The 21686-nt window shown below is 48.0% G+C and overlaps 1 protein-coding gene across 1 annotated transcript; it reads right to left on the bottom strand.

The window, feature by feature from the left end:
* Positions 1-3961: 3961 nt before the first annotated feature.
* Positions 3962-20976, bottom strand: LOC115384109 (collagen alpha-2(V) chain-like). The gene is made up of 52 exons (XM_030086430.1): positions 20832-20976; positions 17200-17421; positions 17087-17103; positions 16920-16952; positions 15395-15427; positions 15251-15304; positions 15092-15184; positions 14937-15011; positions 14825-14869; positions 14694-14747; positions 14572-14625; positions 14432-14485; positions 14243-14350; positions 14123-14167; positions 13983-14036; positions 13859-13903; positions 13621-13773; positions 13128-13172; positions 12952-13050; positions 12812-12865; positions 12459-12566; positions 11592-11645; positions 11396-11494; positions 11229-11282; positions 11053-11151; positions 10927-10980; positions 9811-9864; positions 9675-9728; positions 9545-9598; positions 9418-9462; positions 9238-9336; positions 9048-9155; positions 8918-8971; positions 8756-8809; positions 8613-8666; positions 8478-8531; positions 8284-8391; positions 8126-8179; positions 7996-8049; positions 7696-7857; positions 7509-7616; positions 7313-7420; positions 7168-7221; positions 6978-7085; positions 6831-6884; positions 6631-6738; positions 6485-6538; positions 5923-6030; positions 5411-5768; positions 5134-5324; positions 4777-5019; positions 3962-4582 (listed from the first exon to the last, which is right to left on the bottom strand). Exons 1-52 carry the CDS (start codon positions 20923-20925, stop codon positions 4436-4438), a joined length of 4548 nt encoding a protein of 1515 aa, XP_029942290.1. The 5' UTR covers positions 20926-20976; the 3' UTR covers positions 3962-4435.
* Between the last annotated feature and the right edge of the window lie 710 nt (positions 20977-21686).

Raw genomic sequence — 21686 nt, 5'->3', positions numbered from 1 at the left:
AGGCTTGCCCAGCGATGTGGACGTGACCCAGGTATGGGTGGGACAGCAGGAAGCCCACTAATGAATGGTGGGGTCACGAATCATTGCAGTGATTTCACCTCTGGGTGTCCACTGCTGTCCGTGGAAGGTTTGTATAAGTAACACACACATGCACGCACGCCCACACACACACACACACACACACACACACACACACACACACACACACACACACACACACACAGCAGCCAGGTTCCCTTCTGGCTCCCTGTCGAACAACTGTGAGCCACTCGGTAGAACACTGGTTCTGTGTCATATTTTTGTCGACTATTGAAACAATAAAGTAATAAATAATGTTTCCATCTTCACTCAACATGAACTGTGATGATCATCGATTGAACATGCAGGATTCATTAAAAAGAATAAGAAAAAATGATGTATTTTGGTGTAAAAGAAGACTGGTTTCAGACTCTGTCTGCTTTAGGACTATTTGTTTTCTTAATTTGGTGTGTTTGGGTTGTTTTTATATGTATACTGGTTTTTGTTCTGGGTATAAGATAGTTTTTAGCCAGGTTTTGGCCACCTCATGTAAATTCTTGGCCACCTCCTCGGCCCCCCAAACCGCATGGTGCGGCAGTGGCAGCATGCGGAACCTTTGTACACGGTCACAGAAGCACTGTCGGACTCTTTACCTGCGCACCACCTGCTGCGCCGTGCTAAATATGAACAACCAATAATTACAGGCAAGTGATTACTCTCTTACATTTAATAATTATGAATATCCCACGACTGCATGATTATATAAATGTTATATGTGTAATTGACGCTATCACTGTTATTATGATATCTGCTAGCTTCAGCTAATGTTTTTTAGCGAACATGTCACACGCTCTGTTTTAGTTTTTTTTCCAACTCCAGAAACGTTCTGTGCTCTTTATCGTTCACGAAATTTATCTGAAGTCTGTAACCAATGAATTTGGCTTAAACTGGAGTCAGTTTAAATATTCGTCAGGTTGCGTGTTGCTTGTGGTGTTACAGTTTAACTGGTACCCCTGTTAACTGGTGACCGACTTCCTCTCGCGTCAACAAATAAATTCACGGGTAAATAAACAGAAAATGAGCGGTAGCAGATGAGAGCACACAAAAATTAAACACTGGCTAATCTTTAAACAAACGAGTGACATGAGGCCCAGTTGAACCACCAGGCAATCCAATTCATAATTCTAATTCTAACTTATTCCTAATACTCATAATAACATAATAATCTGATACACTGGATCACTGGACTTATCTGATCATTCATCAATATGTTTTTTTTTACACGAGTTTTTTTTTTTTTTTTTTTTAATGTTGATCAGCTTTGACATAATTAGTCTCAAGTATCATGAAACATCTTGGTCATTAAATTAGATTTATCTTAAGGAAAAATGTTTTGACTAAATTACTTTTTGAAATCAGTATTTGAAGGAATAATTTAGTTTTGGTTTTTTTTTTCAAAGTGGGACAAGAAGAAAGAAGACTCCGGGGTGAGAGGCAGAGAGACCTTGGCAGCTCCCATACATGAAGGTATTTTGGATTCTAAAGCACAGAGAGTGGGGGACTGATGCATATTTGTGATAGTCACATAAAATAATGTGTTTTTTTTTTGTTTTACAGTGTGACAACTACCTTATTTACAACTTCTTCTTATCTTTTTGTGATTAAATCTGCATATTTGGAGTAATTTCATTCTGACCGGTCCACTGATTTTTTTTCTGGCTCTACCACTGTAGTTTCAGGCCTGTTTTTTGCTAGTTTTGCCATTAGTCTGGACATTCAGCATCTTTGGACTTCTATGAACTCTGTTGTTTTATGGTGGCGCCTGGGGTAAAATTAAAATATTTCACTTTTTCATATTAATGTATGAAAGGCAGCTGGAGCAGACTGAAGCCGACAGCTCCGTGTGATCCAGGTTGTTTCACTTCCTGCTGTGCTGATCTCACAGAAGAACAAAAAAAAAAAATCATTCTTATTGTCTTGAAGTGTTTGAGCTCACATCCACTGCGTAAACCCTTGAGGATCTCCTCTCCTCTCTGGACTCATCACTATGACACTGCTGGAGTCTGCGACCCTGCGATGACTTTGCAGCGACGCCCAGATCCGGACTTAGGGTGTCTCTCGCTCACTGAGGAGCCTCCATGAGATTTCCCAGCTACTCCTTTTCCTTCCTCTGCACCCTCCAACCCCACCACACCTTCATCGACGCCCCCTCTGAAAACACTTAAGAAGAGCGGGAAGGGACCCTGAGAAAGGTTCAAACTGCTCCCACAGTTGGCAGATCGGAGTCGGTTTTTCTCCGTAAACAAGGAGATAAAGTTTGCTGGTGGGAACCGGCAGTCAACGAAGCAGTCACAACTCGAGTCATTATACTGCAGAACCAACGCACAAAAATATTGTAGATTCACAAAACAAACAAAAAGAACATAGAATCAAACATTTGTGTTAAAAACTGGACTCACAGTATTTGTACTGAGTTGCCCCCCCCCCATGAGGACAGTTACCCCCTCTCCCCCTGGGTGAGGTCGGAGCTGATCAAAGGGGAAATTCTAACTTCCCACCTTTTCCCAGATCCTGGGAGGAGTCAGCGCCTGCTGCAGGCTGCACAACAATGGCAGGAAACGGGCAGAGGAGTGAGGGACTTCCTGTTCGCTGAAGAGGAGCGCCGCTCTGCTGCCGGGGGGAGCTTGGGGGGGTGGTGTCCAACTCGCATGGGCCGAAGAGCAGGGCTCTTTAAAACCAAGAAACGGGAGCGCTTCAGAGAAATGGTCTTTAAAACTTTCCATCTCTTTCAGCCTACTTTAGTCTGCACTGGTCCCTTTATTTACTGTCCACAATACTGCAGAGTTCTTGCAGTAACCGCTTCTGATCTGCTCCTGCTAACTGTAGAAGAGCTGTGAACTCTTAACTCTCTGAATTTGCTGCCTGAAGACTTGAAGTTACAGCCAAAGCAGCTCCGTGGAGCATAGACGTTTTCTGCACTCGTAAATGCGAAGTCAGACAACAATATTTTGCTCCCTTCTAACAATGAACTACTGCAGCAACGATTTTAGCTGTCTCTTCACTTTGTCCTCTTCACACCTGGAGAACAGCTGTGAACACTTACTGCAGAAAATCAGAGGAATGTTGTACCATCTTAGATGTCATGTCCAGGCAGTAATGGAGTCATCGGCATATTATCTACTGTGGTGAAGTCTCCTACTGCTCAAACATGTTCTCAACATGAAGGATTTGTTAAAAAAAAAGACCTTTGATGAATCGCCTTGAGCAGTTTCAGCTCCATTATGAGTTTCTAACTCAGTTTGTCAAACTCTTTTCAAACTACAATAAACCTGTGCAGTTTAGGTTCCCCTTGCCTTCATTTTAACCTTTTAATGTGTTTAACTTTCCACAGTGGATATGAAAATAGCAGCTCTGGCTAAAAATGACCGGGCCGACAGATGTGGAGCGGGCCCGGGCTCCGGGAAACGGTGAGAGTGTCACGTCTTTCAGCGGGCGAGGACGCCAGAGGTCGAGCCACGAACATGTGCGGCCTGAACTCTGGCTCTTTTTCTTCCTGTCAGGACGCCTTTGCGCTCCCTCTCTCTGCACGGTCTCACACCCAGAAACACACAGAGGACACACTCGAACCACAGACGTGTCAGACACTAAAACTGATAACCCTCACTGGCAATTGTAACGTCATTATCTGGCTCCTTTGCTGGTTAGCTTCACCCTAAATGGAAAAAAAATACTCAGTGGAAATATTTTTAGAACTTTACCAAGACTTGCTTTAAATTCACCCAGACTATTAAACCGCGCAATACATCTGAATTCTTTGAACTTCTCAAAAACCTTTGCTGAAGCAGCAATGTCTACATTAGAAATGTTTTTGTCTCCCCCTGCTGGAGGAAGTTGGTTTCTCCTTTAAACTCATGTTAATGAGAAGATTTCATTAAACTCCAAAGAATTAACATTTATTCCACATCCAAAGTCAACAATCAACAATTTACAGTCATATTTTGCATTTACAGCTTTAAAAAGGCGAAAAAAGAGTAAATACAGGAGTTCCTGCACAGAACTTTAAATAATTTAGGTTCAAGCACCATTTGCATGTTTCATTTTATTAAAATTAAACTTTTTTTCTCTCTCTGCACGTGCATGTACTGGATAAAAGTTCTCACCTGTAAAGAATAAAAAGGTCGCAAACCTTCACGTTTTATCTAAAATTTCCCCCCAAATCCCACATTTTTCCAGTTCGTGGCTCCTCTCAGTGGCCTGCAGGCTTCATGCTTCACTTCTAGCAGCTTCAGATCATGACGCGATGGTTGAGTGAATAAATTATCTTCAGCTACTCACACACTCAGGGAGATCCCCATCTTTTCTGGGCTGTGTGTGTGTGCGTGTGTGTCCATGCTACACTGGGAAAGAGTGCATGTTCTCATGAGAAGCACACGGGGCCGATGTCCAGGCCGAACTCCTGATCGGCTCTTCCAATGTCCAGAGGAGCCACGTCCACGACGGGCAGCCGGGCCGGAGTCTGAGTCCTGTACTCCATCACCGTCTTGCTCCACTCCCCGTTGGATTTCTGAGCAAAAACACAGCATTACACCTTCTTTCCTCAATAAAACTTAACTTTTATCAGTGCCTGGCATTTAGCGGTGTAGCTATAAAGTAACATATTTTCATAAAAGATAGCTTGGAAGTAAGTAAATGCTCTATAGAGTGGATGTTTGGTAAAGCTTATCAGCATTTTTCCAAAGACTTTTCTGTGCGACTCACCGAGCAGCCGTCCTCGGTGACGGTGTAGCGCAGCCGCGGGTTCCCTTGCGCTCGCACCTCCTGGCCGTTGGAGCCTCGGAGGATGAGCGCCCTCTTCAGGTTGCCGCTCTTGTCGTCCCTGTGGGCCACGCTGTTCCTGCAGTGGTAGGTGATGCTCTGGTGCGCCTCCTTGGACAGGAGCTGCAGCAGCTTCAGCTGCACGGACACGGCGTTGGGCTGCTCGTCCTTGTTCCCGTAGCGGAACTGCAATCAGACGTGATTCCATTCAGGAAATACACATTTTGACAGATTTGCTGGCTAACATATGTCGCTGTTATTCTGACCCAATATTGCCCCAAAACTTGGTTAGTCTCGTACTTTGGTTCCAGCATTCATGTCGGCTCCGAACCACACCGGTTTGTTGGCAGTGGGGCTGGACTTGGTCCACCAGGCTTTGCGGGGAACGTTGGCCGGATTGGCAGCCACGCAGGTCTCTCCGGTCTCCATGTTGCAGAAGACCTTGATGGCGTCCTTGGCGCTTCCCTGGTTCGGGTCGATCCAGTACTCTCCTGCGTCAGAGAGAGAAGTGTTACCGCGGAAACGCCGGAACACAGAGGAGCTTGAAAACCTGCTGGAAATGAGTTGTGGTCCTGACCGCTCTTCTTCTGAGGGTAGCACTGCAGGATGTCCTGGCAGGTTTTGGCCGGGTTCATCTTGCTGCCGTCGGGGCTCCGGAGGTTCTGCAGGTGTCCGCTGAGGGTCTTGAGCGTGGCGTGCACGCCAGTGTCGGTGCGCAGGACTGCCGCCGCCTTGTTGGGAAGAGCTTCGTCTTTGTTGAACTCGGGAAGAGGGGGAGGGACGGCGGCGGCGTCGTCTTCTGTGAACGCCACAGCCTCTGGGATGCCACCTTTGAAGTCATAATCCACCAGCCCAGCGAAGAGGTCTTCTACTGCAGCCGTAGGGGGCCCTGGAGACCCCGGAGGACCTGGAGGTCCAGGTTCTCCAGGAGGACCCTGATGGAAACAGATTCATCTGTCAGAAGAGCTCCTTCAGGGTCAGGGTTTTGATTTCAAAAACCAACAATATTAGAAAACATGTGCTTTGCTTGAGTAGATAATCCTCTCAGGTTTGATGTCATGAACCATAGTGGAAGAATCCCGATCCCACCTGAGCCCCGATGTCTCCGCCGGCTCCTCTGCTGCCCGGAGCGCCCATCGGTCCAGGGTGTCCCATGTTGCCCTCCTTTCCTGGTGGTCCCACCACTCCTGGAGGCCCCTGTCACACAGATGAGAAAACCAGCGCCTCAGAGCGGGAGCTCCGGTGGAGAGTCGGTGTTGGACATTATCTTTGACCCATATATGATAATGAAACCTACATGTGTGTGAATGGTTTAAGCAGTCGGTAACGAGGGACGCTGAGTGGAATTTGAATGGTTTCCCCATTTTCACAAAGTCATTCACTGACACTTTCGGTGGATTTTGCACAGTGTGACCCTTGTTTGTGAATACACAGGTTAACAATTCATTAGACGATGAAGACTCTAAACAAAATCTTGAACCGAATCGAGGTTCGGTGGCTGGACGTCTGTGAAAAACCGTCTCACCTTGCCTCATCCATTATGTTGGGCCTAATATCATCCGAACTACTTCAGACTGAGCCTCTCAATGAAGGAGAACACCTTGCTCAGTCGTCCAACAAACTCCCTGTTGAATCTCTGGCGGCCACTCACCCTGGGTCCAGCTGGTCCAGCAAATCCTGCAGCTCCAACGTCTCCCGTTGCCCCCTGAAACAGAGAACCACCCTCAGATGTGGGCATCTCCACCCAAACAGGACCACCAGTCAAGGACTTCTTCACGAAGTCTTCATGGTTCTTACAGTGATTCCTTGCAGGCCTTGGAGTCCGGTGAAGCCTCGGTGACCTTTCTGACCCCTCTCTCCTTGAATTCCAGCGGCTCCTTTCTCTCCCTGTGGTCCTTGAGGGCCCTGAGACCAGACACAGGTCATTGCTATGGACCCTGCCAAATGTTTTGTTTCTGCCCCGATGCCAATTGTGAACCAGGAAGTCCTCAACTTACCACTTTTCCTCGAACTCCGGCTCCTCCTGGAGCTCCAGGTGGACCTTTAGCACCCTGAGGGACAACACAGTAGCAAGCGCGTTCATGACCATGTAGCAGATGCTACGTTAGCTTTAATTTTGTCCCGACTCTGTTTGTGAGACCCACTTTTTCGCCTTCTGGTCCCGGACTGCCTGTCATTCCCACCGGACCCTCCGTCCCCGGAGACCCCGGAACACCAGCCAGACCCTCTGGACCGCTGTTTCCCCGGTCTCCCTGCAGTTACACAAAACGTCAGCAATCAGCGCACGTCCAAAGCTCAGCTGACCTCAGAAATGCGTGTCAAATCCATTTGTACCCTCTGTCCCACGAGACCGTCTTTGCCCGGAGGCCCCTCTTCTCCAGTGACGCCCTGCAGAGTGAACATAAAGACACGACGTCTCAACACACGACAGTGAATCATCTGCAAAGAAATCACAAAGCTGAGTCCAGACGAGACAAACCTCTGGCCCAGCCTCTCCTCTTGGGCCTGTAGAGCCGGGTAATCCCACCCCACCAGCTGGCCCTTTGCCCCCCTGAGACCCAACAGGTCCAGGCTTTCCTGGCGGACCCTTAGGAAAACACAAACTCAAACTTTTTAGTCACAGCGCACCGGCTCTGTTCGGCCAACCGTGAACAAAGCAACAATAGAATACACACAGCAGGACCAGGAAGTCCCAGCATGCCGCTCTCTCCTCTGATTCCAGGCTGTCCCACCACACCTCTCTGTCCTGCCGTGCCAGCCGGTCCCGGAGGTCCATCAGGACCCTGATGGTGGCACACCAGAACTCATCAGTTGCCGAAACGTCTCGGGATTTATTCGCTGACAGTTCATCTAATCACCCACCGGAGGTCCATCCTCGCCGGAGTCTCCTTTCTCCCCAGGACCACCCGCGGGACCCGGAGCTCCACTTTCACCCTGACGCCCCACACCGCCGTTCTCTCCTCGAACCCCTGGAGGACCGCGCTTTCCTGGAGGACCTATGGGCCCGTCAGCCCCGACAGCACCCTGAGACGGGCAGAGAGTCCCGGTGAGGACGTGAGAATGTCATTAAAAACTGACATTTGTGTCACTTTTGACCAAAAACTGTCAAAATTCCTTCACAAAATCAACAAAATCAGATAAATTCAAGGTGTTGAAACTCACGAGGGATCCAGGTGTGCCCACTCCTCCAGGTAAGCCAGGAAATCCAGCAGAGCCCTGCAGGGAGAGAGGAGGCGTCCTACTGACAGCTGCTTTGGTTATAAGCCCGGAGGCGATGTGGAGAAAGGCTCACCGCTGGACCCTGAGTCCCTCTTCCTCCTTTCAGTCCGGTCACGCCAACGGGACCCTGGGAACACAGGCGCAGGCTGATTCATCTAAAACAGGAAGTGACCCCGCCTCCCTTCTCCGATCACAGGTACCGGTGGATCCACCAACTCTCAGATCTCGTACCTGTCCTCCAGACTTCCCGGCCGTCCCCTGTGGACCGGGTGGTCCCCCTTCACCCTTCAATCCGGGTTCGCCGGCTTCACCTTTGGCCCCGGGCTGCCCGTCCGGACCCTGTAAAGGACGGGATGAGATGAAGCCTCCGAGCTGAGAGAGTGATGGTCTGCCGGGCCGTTCGCGGTGCTCGTTGTGGATCTTACTTGAGGCCCGGCGAAGCCAGCAGCGCCGGTGGGACCCGGCTCTCCCGTAGAACCCTGTTAGCGTCACAACAGATTTTAAAGACTGTTTTTTTCTGAGAAACGTCCAAGAAAATGTACGAGAACCCCGGTACGCACCGCGATGCCTCTGGTGCCTCTGCGCCCCGACGGCCCCGGCGGTCCGGGTTCACCCTGAAGACCACGGGAGACTTCGTTACTTACTGATGGCGAAATCTTGACCTCCATGTTCAGAAGGTTTTAAATCAAACCTCTGAGCTCACCTTGTCTCCGTTGGGTCCGCCAGGACCGACCGGGCCGACAGAACCAGGAAGTCCCTTTTTTTTTAAAAAAGAAGCAGAAAATAGAAAAATACGATTAATTTAGACATAAAGTAGAAGTTTAAACAGTGACAGAGTGTGTGTGTGTGTGTGTGTGAGACTCACCCTCGCACCGTCAGCTCCAGCTTTGCCTTCAGATCCTTTATCTCCAACAGAACCCTGAAGGAAGAAATGAGGAACTCAGTTCTTCCGGTTATTTCAGACACAAAGTAAGCAGCCGTCTGGAGGAACTCACAGTGTCTCCTTTGGGTCCCGATGGTCCTGGTACCCCCCTCTCTCCAGGCATCCCCTGGAGTCCCGGACCGCCCGGTTCTCCGACACCGCCGGCCGGACCCGAGCTGCCCTGGAAGGTGCAAACAGAGCCCGGTTCACGGCGGATCCTGAGCTCACCGGTCTGCTCTGACTCGAGGTGACGGCGGAGCTACCTTGGGTCCGTCTGGTCCGGGTCCACCTGGACCTCCTTTAGGTCCCTGCAGCCCGTTGGGTCCAATTTCACCCCTCTCTCCAGGAGGGCCTCGTTCTCCCTGTCAGGTACAACCACACATGCATGAGTCCGGATGAACGGATACTGATGGAAGGATGGAGGAACGGGTGGATAAACTCACTCTGGGACCCGTGGCTCCGTTAGCGCCGACTTCTCCCGCGAGACCCTGAAACGTCAGCATCCTTTTTCACCCAGAGTTCATCTCTTCACTCCAAAACTACCTTCTGTCGCATTTTTCACCATCGTACCTCAGCTCCCGGTTTCCCCGACTCTCCAGGCGGGCCTTGGGTTCCAGGCAGTCCCTGAAAAAAAACACAATGAAATGTTGATTTTTGTGTCGTCGTGTTTTGACGCCAATCGGAGAGGACACACACGTACCTGGAAACCGTTCACTCCCTGAGGCCCCTGCTCTCCTCTTTTACCAGCGGGACCCTGAAGAACAGCAAAGATCAAAGGTCAAGATGAAGACATCGGTTTGAGTGTGTTTGTCTCGGGGGTGGGGGGTGGTTCTTACAGGAGGTCCGGCCGGCCCAGCGGCTCCCGCCTCGCCGTCCTTCCCGTTGGCTCCCTGAAACACAGTGAGAGCTACGGTTGCAAAATTCCAGGAATTTTCAAAGTTGGAAACTTTCCATGGGAATTAACGGGAAAATATGGGAATAAACAGGAATTAACAGGAATATATGGGAATAAACGGGAATAAATAGGAAATTTACAAAATTGAAGGTCGGCCCTTAACAGGGAACCTAAATATAGTTGGGGGGAATATATTGCAGCATAGTCTTGGCTAAAACAACCAGATTTAATGCAAGTACACTGCTCAATCACATGCACACAGCACACTGCTTACTGCAGGGCTATTGAGGCCACGCCCCCTTCATGCACTGGGCATTCCTCCATCACATGCACTGGTGATTTCTTGAAGGCTGGAGGCCACACTTTTCAGCTCAAAGCACAAGACTATTGGAGCTACACATTTGAGGCGAGTAAGTTTTGATAATATCATGGGGTAAATATATTTACGTAAGCCCTGTTAACTTGCATATATTAAATAAAAATGTATTAATACAGTTGCAGTAGCTAACTAGCTGTTAAGTTCGGTGCTAAATGAAAGCTAGTTTTCATTTCATTGACCATTTAAGAGGCTAGCTAATTATGGTGGTAGCTACCTCAAATTTGATGCTGTTTCTTCTGCAGATTGGGAGGGGAGGGGTGAGTATTTACTCAACATTCATGTTTTGGTTGTTCGTTAAAATAATTGCTCATGATACAAGAATAAAAAGTAAAGTTCTACTGAAATAAATCTGTTGAAATGTCATGTTTTTGTATTATTTTGCATGGATGTCTGCTTATGACATAAAATATTTACATTTATGTTTGGATATGATTCCTTTTTTTTTTTTTTTTAAATTACCCCCAATTTCCAGTTAATTCTGATAAATTCCCATAATTCCCATGGAAAGTTTCTAATTTGGAATCTTTCCAAAATTCCCCAGCTTAACTTCCCATGGAAAGTTTCTGGAGATTTACCGGAAATTTACCGGACATTTTCCGCCCCTTTGCAGCCCTACTGAGAGCTGATGAGGACCCTTTGTCCCGGCGGTCTGCTACTCATCGAGAGACCTGGACTCACCCTCGGACCGGGAGCTCCTCCGCTGCCCGCCTCCCCCATCTTCCCAGCGTCCCCCTGGAAAACACCACATGGAGTCAAACATGGCTGCTCACACACCTCCCCCCCTCACACACACACGGTACTCACAGTGAAGCCCTTGGGCCCCGGCAGACCCATGGAGCCCGCGGGGCCCCTGGAGCCCGTCGATCCGGCCGAACCCTGCTTGCCGTCGTCTCCCGCCGAGCCCTGAAAGACAGAAATCCGATTCGTCGCGACACAAACGGATCGGAGTCGGCCTCTGTGGGAGGAAGGAGGCGACCCACCATCGGTCCCGGCTTCCCCTCTGGACCCTGGGCGCCGATCAGTCCCGTGAGACCCTGTCGGACAGAAACACCGACGACCTGAGTCACAGTTTCCTGGTGATGACTTGAAGCCGGCGGTCCGACTCAGCTGATTGAATTTAAAATAAAACAATGCGGAAGAGACACACCCGAGCTCCTGTGAGGCCTGGCTCTCCGGCCCGTCCTGGGTCTCCCTCTAAGCCCTTGGCTCCAGCTGACCCGGGCAGCCCTCTCTCACCCTGAGCTCCCTGCACGCATTAAAGAAAACAAACAAACAAACAGACAAACACGTTTCAGACATGAACCACAGAACGCAGACGAAGCGAGAGATGAAGCGAGGTTCACCTTCTGTCCAGGTAATCCATCAGCGCCAGGGAAACCTCGGTTTCCTGGAGCTCCCTGCACACACACACACACACACACACACACACACACACAGAAAATCATATTAACTCCATTCAGTATGATTATTAACATTGATTCTACCCATATCTTGTGTTTTTGCCAAATTTACTGATTTACTAAATTTAAAACAAAAAAATTATCATTGAGTTATTTTGGCGCATTTTAATCCTATTAAATATTTAGTAACCTCTTTTCTTAGCTTTTTAAAATTTATTTATATTTTAATTTCCCTCATCCAAACAATGCATGTTCATTAACATGTTTTTCTCTTCTGGCTATTTGGTGTCTTACTTGCTTGATTTACTTATTTTTTCATTTTATTTTAAGTGATTTGTACCTTGCGTTACATTTTTTTTTCTTGTTTATTCATTTTTTCCTTTCCTACATTCATGGAATAACTTTTTAATCTGTATTATTTTAATAATTTTTGCGTATTTCCTGACTCTGTAGGGTTGCAGTACCCACCTTCAGCCACCAGGGGGTGGAGGGTTGCAGCTAAACTCAACTGTTAGTTTGGTTCTTTTCAGGTCAGTTACCGTTAAAACTGCTTTTCAATGCCTTTAGATATCAATGCATGTCAGTGTTACAGATGTTACAGGTGTGTCTTACATTTTTTTAAGGAATTGTAGGCAGAAAAGTAAGTAATGTAGAAATCGGCTAACAGAATTAGCTTTGCTCACTTAAATCGACTGTAGTGTGTGTTATTGAGACGTGAGCAGTGTGTAGGAAAGAACTGAACTCGTCATTGTGAGAGTGTTGAGCTCATGTGATTTGTTGTGAATTAAATTGGAAGCGTCACACACTCACCGTCTCTCCCTGCGGCCCTGGGTTCCCCGTGGACCCGGCGTCGCCCCGGGGTCCCCTCTTCCCCTCCTCTCCGATCGGACCCAGCGGACCCGGAATGCCGTGGTCCCCCTGCCAGCCGGCCACATAGTGTGTGAGTATTGATCCACGGAAAACACAAAGTACACACTTTATTGGATTAAACTTTTTGGGAGAAGCAGTAGCTGAAGTTCGCCACCAGGGGGCGCACTCACAAAACTCTGAGGCCCATGAGCACAGACTGTGTCAGGAAAGCTGGTGAGTTGTGTGTGTGTGTGTGTGTGTGTGTGTGTGTGTGTGTGTGTGTGTGTGTGTGTGTGTGTGTGTGTGTCACTCACTCGCTCTCCCTTCAGTCCAGCCTCTCCTTTGAATCCAGGAACTCCTTCTTCTCCCTGTAGACACACTCCGGTTCACTCCGTGTAAAGCCTCACACACACACACACACTCACACACACACAGACAGGAAGTCACACTCTACCACTTGGCCTTTGGCTCCCTGTGCTCCGGTGGTTCCCTGGGGACCAGGGGGTCCCGGCTGACCCGTCTGCCCGGGGGGCCCCTGGATCCCCGCGAGCCCCTGCAGAGGTTCGAACAAAGAGTTTAGAAAACTTTATTGACAGCAGCGTTTTAGACGGAGACGAGCTGAGGACGTACCGCCTGTCCTCGACTTCCTGGAGCTCCATCAGGCCCCTCTGCCCCCTGCGCGCACACACACACACACACACACACACACACACACACACACACAGATCGCATAGCAGTTTATATTTTTAAATTTGAATAAAACCCAAATAAAAAGAAAGTAAATAAATAAATAATATATTTTTTTTAATGTTGAATAAAACCCATCTAGTAACACAATCAGTAATAGAGATAATAAATAAAATTAAATAAATAAATAAATAAAAAATAGATAAAATAAATAAAAATAATAACATGATTTTTTTATGTTGAATAAAACTCATCTCGTAACCCAATCAATGATAGAGATAAAATAAATAAATAAATAAATAGATAAAATAAATAAAAATAATAACATGATTTTTTTTCAGGTTGAATAAAACTCATCTAGTAACACAATAACAGAGATAACAATAATAAGTAATTAATAATATTAAGAGGGGAGAGTGCTGAAGCTGAGTCCCACCTGCTGCCCGGTCTTCCCCGGAGGTCCCACATGTCCGGCGTCTCCTCTGGCCCCCTGTGGCCCCGGACTCCCCCGGACCCCCGTCGGCCCCGCCTCCCCCTTCATGCCCGGACTCCCGGGGAATCCTGGAACTCCGGGAATTCCCAGAGGACCCTGGAGAGGAAGACCTGGTTATAAGACCCTGCAGGGACTCGCCTCCTGGAGCTCCGAGCCTCGGACGGAGGAGACGACGTCTCACCACAGGTCCCGGTTTGCCGACGTCTCCGGGCGTCCCTCGTTTCCCCTGAAGAGAAACAGAAACAGGAAGACGTTCAGGTCCTCTGGTCTCCGGCTCTGGAGCCTCTGGCGTTCTGGATTCGTACCGCAGGACCGGTCGCTCCCAGGCGGCCTCGCTCTCCCTGCAGGCCGGGCGGACCCTGGAGCGGGACACACGTTAGCATTAGCATTTGTTAGCATGAGCCCCCTGACAGGGACGTGCTGTTGCAGGGTGTGCGTCGCCTACCAGCGGACCAGGAGCGCCCATCACACCGGAGGCGCCGGATTTACCCTGAAAGTACAAACAGATGTGACGAGGGGCGCTTCAGGGGTCACGGGGTCACGGGGTCGGCTCGGCCGCTCCTACCTTCCCCCCGGCTGGTCCCGGCTCGCCTCTCGATCCCGTCGGTCCAGCGTGTCCCTTGTGTCCTTTGAGTCCAGGATGACCCGGGAGTCCGGGGAATCCTCGGGCGCCCTGCGGGTTCAACGCCAAACATCATCAGCGTCACGACGGCAGACTGCAAGACTCACTGGTGTGTGTGGGACGGCGAGTTACCGCCGATCCGGGAAATCCTGGCTCCCCCGTCGCTCCTGACGGTCCGGGTAGCCCCTGAAGGAACACACACACACACACACACACACACACAGTGTCACACTGGGACGCTCGGCTCCGGGGTTTGGCGGGATGTGACTCACGTCAGGCCCGTTCTTCCCTGCCGGTCCGTCTGGACCCCGGTGACCCGGCTCGCCCTGAAAACAGGAACAGGATCAGTTTGGCCCCCCATGCCCCCGTCTCCTGCAGCGAGGGGGGTCCCTACCATCAGTCCGGGCTCTCCGGCCTCTCCGGGGATCCCCTGGCCGCCGTGCGGACCCTGGACAGGAACATCAAGACTCAGGATCCGCGTCACGTCTGATCGGCGAGCGCCTTTGGCGTCATGAGGTTCCTCACCTGTGGTCCGGGAGATCCCGGAGGTCCTCGAGGTCCCGCTTCGCCCTGAAAGCACAGCATCAGGTCACACGCAGTCCGAACCGACCGCCGGCGACGCCGTGCCGAGACTCACCCGGGTCTGAGACACCATGCCGGCCAGACCGGACTTCTCGCCGAAGCCCGACGCCATCTGAGCCACCAGGTTCCCCTTCAGAATAAAAGACGCACACGTTCAGTGGCCTGACGGGTCACTGTCTGACCTGCAGGGGGCGCCGCCGCGGCTCTCACCCCGGGAAGGGATGGGTGTCCTGGGGGTCCGGCCTGTCCTGGATTTCCCGGAATACCAGGCTCGCCATCGAAGCCCGGAGGTCCTTGGAAGCCCTGCGGGTGACACATCATCGTCATCCTCGCCGTCCTTCATCAGCAGGTCTCCGTAGATGAGATTACCCGTCTGCCTTTGAATCCTCTGGGTCCCCTGTGGCCCTGCGCTCCCGGAGGCCCCTACAGGACGAGAGCGAGACACGATGAGGCCCCCCAGAGAGACCGCCGACCCCCACGATGACCCCGAGAGACAGAAACCCAGAAACCCACCGCCGGTCCCGACGGTCCTGGAAGACCCACGATCTGAGGAAGACGAGCAAACAGTCCGGTTAGTCCCAATTTATCCAAACTGGAACTCAAAACTCATTCGTTCATATTTTCACATTATTTCTCATCCTTAAAGTTCGAAACATTCATTTTTTTCATAGCTGGAAATAAATAAACACGGAAATTAATCCATGAAAAATGAAAGTTTTCAAAAAGTAAATGTTTGATTGACAAAAATAGTTAAGTGTGACTGAAAAATGTGTCATAAAGTAAGAATATAACTGACTAAAAGTCAATAAACATAAATAGTGCATCAATAAATCAATTCAATATGAGAAAAAACGTCACCTGGCCAAAAAATAAACAACTTACTGTTCTCTACACGGTTGGTTGAGACATTGTCTACTAGGGATTCTTCAACATTTTGGCAAATTGGCCCATTTAGCGCAATTCCTTAGTCATTTCGAACAGCGTACTTACTGTTTTTGTGAGGGCGAGCTGTTGTTTATCCAGAGGTGAGTCGGGGAAGGTTTTCGGGACGGACACAATGGAAGTGGATGGTATTCTTGTTTCCCCTCGTCAAACTCATCAAATGCACAATCCAACAACCCCAAAACACTTTGGTGGACACGTTATAATCCGCACATTCACTACGCTGTGAAATATTAATGCAAAATTACGAGATTGAGTTGTTTATGCGAAGATTGCTAAGACTGCTTACTAAATATGGCGTCTGGGCGTAGTGATTTCAAAAGGAAAAAATAGTTCCCAGTATTTGCTTCAGTGTCGTAACGCCACAATATTATTTGTTGGTGTTCCACAGCGTAGTGAATGTGCGGATTATAACGTGTCCACCAAAGTGTTTTGGGGTTGTTGGATTGTGTATTTGATGAGTTTGACAAGGGGAAGCAAAAATACCGTTCACCTCCATTGTGTCCGTCCCGAAAACCTTCCCCGACTCACCTCTGAATAAACAACAGCTCGCCCTCACAAAAAACAGTAAGTATGCTGTTCGAAATGACTAAGGAATTGCGCTAAATGGGCCAATTTGCCAAAATGTTGAAGCATCGCTTTAAATATCTTGATAAGTCAACATACGAATGAGTTAAAGTACCAATAAATCACTAAATAAATTAATTAATGGAGAGATGCATGAATAAAAACAAATATCTCTGTCTTGCTGCATTCATAAGATTGTATTGATCAATAATTACCAAAATAAAAATATATTTCTAAATCATACAAATGGAAACATTTTAATATAGATGGAAAACTTATTATGCACAGCTAATCCTATGTTTTATCAATGTATTTTGATTTTTTTAGGGACATTTTTTACGTGCAGATCTATTATTTCATTCATGAATAAGTACATTGAGCTAAAAACCAAAAATATTTCTGTGTATTAATGATTAAATATGATTATAAATTAACGTGAAACATAAAAACGGCAAACTGACTTTGATTCATTAAGTCTGTGTGTGTGTGTGTGTGTGTGTGTGTGTGTGTGTGTTACAGTGTCACTCACGTGTGGGACGTCTCCTGGTTCACCTTTCTGTCCCTGTCTCACACACACACACACACACACACACACACACACACACACACACACACACACAGTTGGTGCCATCATTTGCTGTCATGATGATGATGATGATGATGATGATTATGATTGGGAGGGGATGAAGGTTCTACCTGGAAGCTCATCATAGCTGAGAGAGATCAAACAGAGTTGTGAGTTAATTTCTGCTCAGTTTGCTGAAACTGAAGGTACGCAGTGTGTGAACGACGCCCCGCCCCCTCCGTACCGACGGCCCTGCTGGCGCTGGCGAAGGTGTCGCACACGGGGCAGCACTCCCCGTCCGGGGTGTGTGTGTGCGCGTTCTCGCAGTGCGAGAGGACGGGACACACGACCTCCTCGCACAGCGACACGCCGTCGTCGCACACGCACACGCGGCACGGCTCCGGCTTCCACACGGCGTTGTGGAGGTGCAGCTCGCCGTCCACGCTGCAGCTCGCTGTCCCATTGCCTGACACACACACACACACACACACACGCGCGCGCGCACGTCACATCAGTCAGTTTTTGATATGGCAAAGCTAACGGCTAATAACTAGTAGAAGCAGCAACAGCAGCAAAACATCTGCAAAAAACAGATTAAAAAAATAGAAAAGAACAATTTTTCTTCAGGTTTAATGTCCTTATTTGGCCACTAGGTGGCACCGTCCGCAAGGACGAGCAGTTTTACAGCGTTTTGACGAGTTTGTTGGAGAAAACCGGTGAAAGCGGCGTTTATGTCACATTCCTGCAGCGACAGCTGAAATTACCCGGAATCACAGAGGCATAAATCTCAGTCAGATCCAATAAAAGTCTCGGTTTGAAGGGGAAATTCCCCCCTCCCGTCTGCGTTCTGCAGTTTATCGTCTGGATAAAACTCAATGTGTGATGTTCGTATGCATTTGTGATGACTTTCAAAAGACAAAAAAAAAAAAAAACCTCTGAAAAGATGGAAAAAAGTGCATCAAATTGTCAAGTGAAATGGCTAAAACTGTCAAAAAAAAATTACACCTTTTCAAGACGATACATTTAAATGATATGTTTCATCCAAAATGGCTCAAAAAGGAGATGAAACTGAGCCGCTGTGAGGGAGTGAATTCACCCCAGTTAAAACGCAAGATCAGTCCCAGCATATGTTGCTTTAAGTCATAATTTATTCATTTTCTGTACGTCCTCGCCTTCTTGCTGTGATTATGGAGATAACGGGGGTATTACTGGAGGAGCTCGGCGGCTCCTGCTGTGTGTGCATTCAACAGTGTAAGTGGCAGTAAGTGCAGGTTTGACAGGCCTATTTCAGTCTGCCCCCCCCCCCCCCCTGCCCCCCTGCCCCCTCCCACAGCCTCTCCCTGAAACTCTCTGGAACCGGTGCAGGAGTTAAAAACAGCCAACATGGCCACCTGCTGCGGCGCTCAGGCGTCCTGAGGCACTGATTATGTGGCGGGCCGCTCCCACGCTGCAGTCATTTCAGTTATTTCAGGGAAACCGCTGCAGCCTGGATTACATGTTAGCCTGCGGCGGAGGGGCCACACCCGCAGGAACCCGCTGCTAGCCTTAGCATGGATCGTTAGCATCCGTCCCTTTATTTCAGACCGAAGTGAAGCGGAGCGTTTCATGACCTGCAGACTTCAGCCTGAATCAGCCCGCCTCAGGGCCGCACCAATATAAATCTCCTTCTACACAAAGAAATACAAGAACTCCACAAAAAAACGTTTTCCTTTCTGGGTGTTTCACTCAAATTTTTCTCTAAACAAACTCTAAAAATGGAACAATTCAAGGAGCAAAGGTCACTTTTGGAGAAAACAGTTTGGGGAAATGATCTAATAATCGCATGCAATTCTTCACAAATCGACTTTAAAGTATAATTTTTATTCTGAAACTGTGTACTTGAGTAAGAAAATGTTTCAAGTATTTACTTTTAATGCTTTAATTGGTAGATTCTTGTTCAAATTAGCTCTAAAATTTACACTATTCAATGTTCACACCTCAACTCAGCGCTAACAAACAGGAGTATTCTTGGAATAAAAAAAATCATAATAATATAACAGCAGGAATGATGACATTAATACAGTTTCAAGCTTCAGTTAAAAGAAAGAGCCTTCAGATTTTACAGGTTTTATGGAAATGTTTTCAAAAAACTTTTCCAAGGTAAACAATTTGAAGAGAAGTTGTTGAAAATTGAGTCTTTAAAGTTGTGACTTGATCTAAAAATAATACAAAAAGTATATTTTTTTTCCCCCAGAAATCAGCTTTTAAATCCGATTCAGAGTTCAATAAAAAGCTCTTCAGTAGAGATTCACACACCAACTCTCACACACACCTGATTCAGGTTAGGATGAGATCTGAATCGTTCTCTGCTCTCTCTCAGTCTCTTCTCATGGCCTATTTTCAGCTTTTGGTGCGTTTTAGAGGATCAGAATGTCCACCTTTGTGTTTTTGAGGACTTTTCCTTGGTTTTTGCTGCTGATGCAGTGAGTTGCTGCTGCAGGCCCGGGTGAGGGCTGGATGTTTGGATGGAGTCTCCTCTGGGTGTGTCCACTCTGCCTCTGGACCCCAGTCTGACCAAAATTAGTGGCCTGCTTTTGTCCGTCCCGTCCACGCGGCCACATCATTACAGCCGCGGCTCCCCGAAGCCCGTCATTCAGCCCTGACCTCGCTCTGAAATAGAGCCACGGGCCGGCGCTGGGTCCCGCGCCGGGTATTTTTAACCCCGCAGCTCACATCTGCCCCCGCTGGAGGCACTTCGCTCCTCTTTGACCCCGACTTCCTGCATCGTGACCTCTCACCCTTCATCCTCTCACAGAAACGCAGGGAGCACCAGTCTAACAGAAACACACTGGGAACTGATTACATTCTTAAAATTGTAGGTTAGAATAGTTGCAGAGCTGCTGTCTCTCTATTAGCGTTAGCATTGGCATTAGCGCTGACTTTATTGTTATGATGAAGCGTCTGAAATTCTCCAGTTTTAACAGGAATCCAACTGCTTTTGTCAGTGCAGAGTAACTGATTACTTCTGGGTAATGAGTATTTCAGTCTCTGAAAGTCTTCGTCCCTCTGTTAGCTTTAGCATTAGCATTGTCTTGATTTTTACGATGAAACGTCTGAAATTCACCAGTTTTAACAGGAATCCAACTGCTTTTGTCAGTGCAGAGTAACTGATTACTTCTGGGTAATGAGTATTTCAGTCTCTGAAAGTCTTCCTCCCTCTGTTAGCTTTAGCATTAGCATTTTCTTAATTTTTACGATGAAAGGTCTGAAATTCACCTGTTGTAACAGGAATCCAACTACTTTTGTCAGTCGTAGCTGATTACTGGTGTGTATATTTCAGTCTGAAAATCTTTCTCCTTCTGTTAGCTTTAGCATTAGCATTGTCTTAGTCGTTACGATGAAACGTCTGAAATTCACTAGTTTTAACTGGAATCTAACTATTTCCGTGAGCAGAGTAACTGATTACTTTTGTGTCATGAATATTTCAGGCTCCGAAAAACTTTTTCCCTCTGTTAGCTTTAGCGTTAGCCACTATGAAGTATCCGCATTCTACACAGAGAGTAACATCCACCACTTTCAGCTACAACATGAGGAACTGTTTACTTAGTTACCCAACTTTCAGTTACTTCTATCCTCAGTGAGAACAGTTGTCGTCTCTTGTCTTTGTTAGCATTAGCATTAGCCAAAACAGTTGTCCCTCCAGTCACTATTTCTCTAAGCTCCTGTTTACTGGAGGAGGAGCAGCGTGAAACATTGTCCCACTGTGGGTTGCATTAGCATTAGCTGTGATTAGCATTAGCACGCTTGAATAGCAGGATGTAGAGGAGCGAGTTAGTAAGAGAAAGTTACTCCTCTGTGATGCATTTTGAGAAAGTAGCTGTAACTGTTCCCGCTCACCGTTGCTGGCCCGGTCCTGGCAGCTGACGGCGATGACCTGGAGCAAGGCGAGGGCCGCGCAGACGGAGAGCCTGCAGCTCGCGGAGGGGCCCATGTCGGCTTCCAGGGGCCACAGCAGTCAGAGAGAGCCGAGTCCACAGCTACAGCATCCACAGACAGAGAGAGAGATCACTGCAGCTCTGCTCCTCCTCTGGCACTCACCATCTCACTGCTCCTCCTCCTCCTCATCCTCCTCCTCCTCCTCCTCCTGCTGCTGCTGCTGCTGCCTGGGATGATGGCGCTAATTAAAGGCTGCCTTAAAAATCCCTTCGTAGAAAAAGAAGTGGGTGATGCAGTTGAAAACGACTTGAAAGAGAAGCGAGAACGTCGAGGAGCCACGCCCGGTGCCTCTGTTAGCATCGGGGTGGGTCATTAGCATCCCCTCACTTTCTCTGCTTCAGGACGTGTTCAGACTCTTTGTGCCACGTGCACGCACTGCACATCATGTTTATATTTAACAACGTTCAAACCACAAACTCTCAACTTCAGGACAGTCTGAGGCTCCGACCGTGGAACCAACATTTATATGATAAAAATAGATATTTTACTGTCTGGGTTACAAAAAAAGGTACCAAATGGAGTTCAGTGCTCAGATTTGTTCCCCTTTTGTCATTTTTTAATGTTTACTATTTAAATAGATTCTTTATTTAAGGTCAGTTCAGTCATTATAGCTAAAATAATGAATAGCTGGAGTCATATCCTCAAAAACAACATCCGCTCCCAAGCTGCAGGAAGCTTCATGTTCATGTTGAAGGGTTTTGTGTGTGTGTGTGTGTGTGTTGTCTCTGTAAATGTGCTGACCTACATGTGTTCCCC

This window comes from Salarias fasciatus, assembly GCF_902148845.1.
Source record: "Salarias fasciatus chromosome 23 unlocalized genomic scaffold, fSalaFa1.1 super_scaffold_20, whole genome shotgun sequence".
Classification (NCBI taxonomy): Eukaryota; Metazoa; Chordata; class Actinopteri; order Blenniiformes; family Blenniidae; genus Salarias; species Salarias fasciatus.
This window is presented reverse-complemented; position numbering and strand designations above follow the sequence as displayed.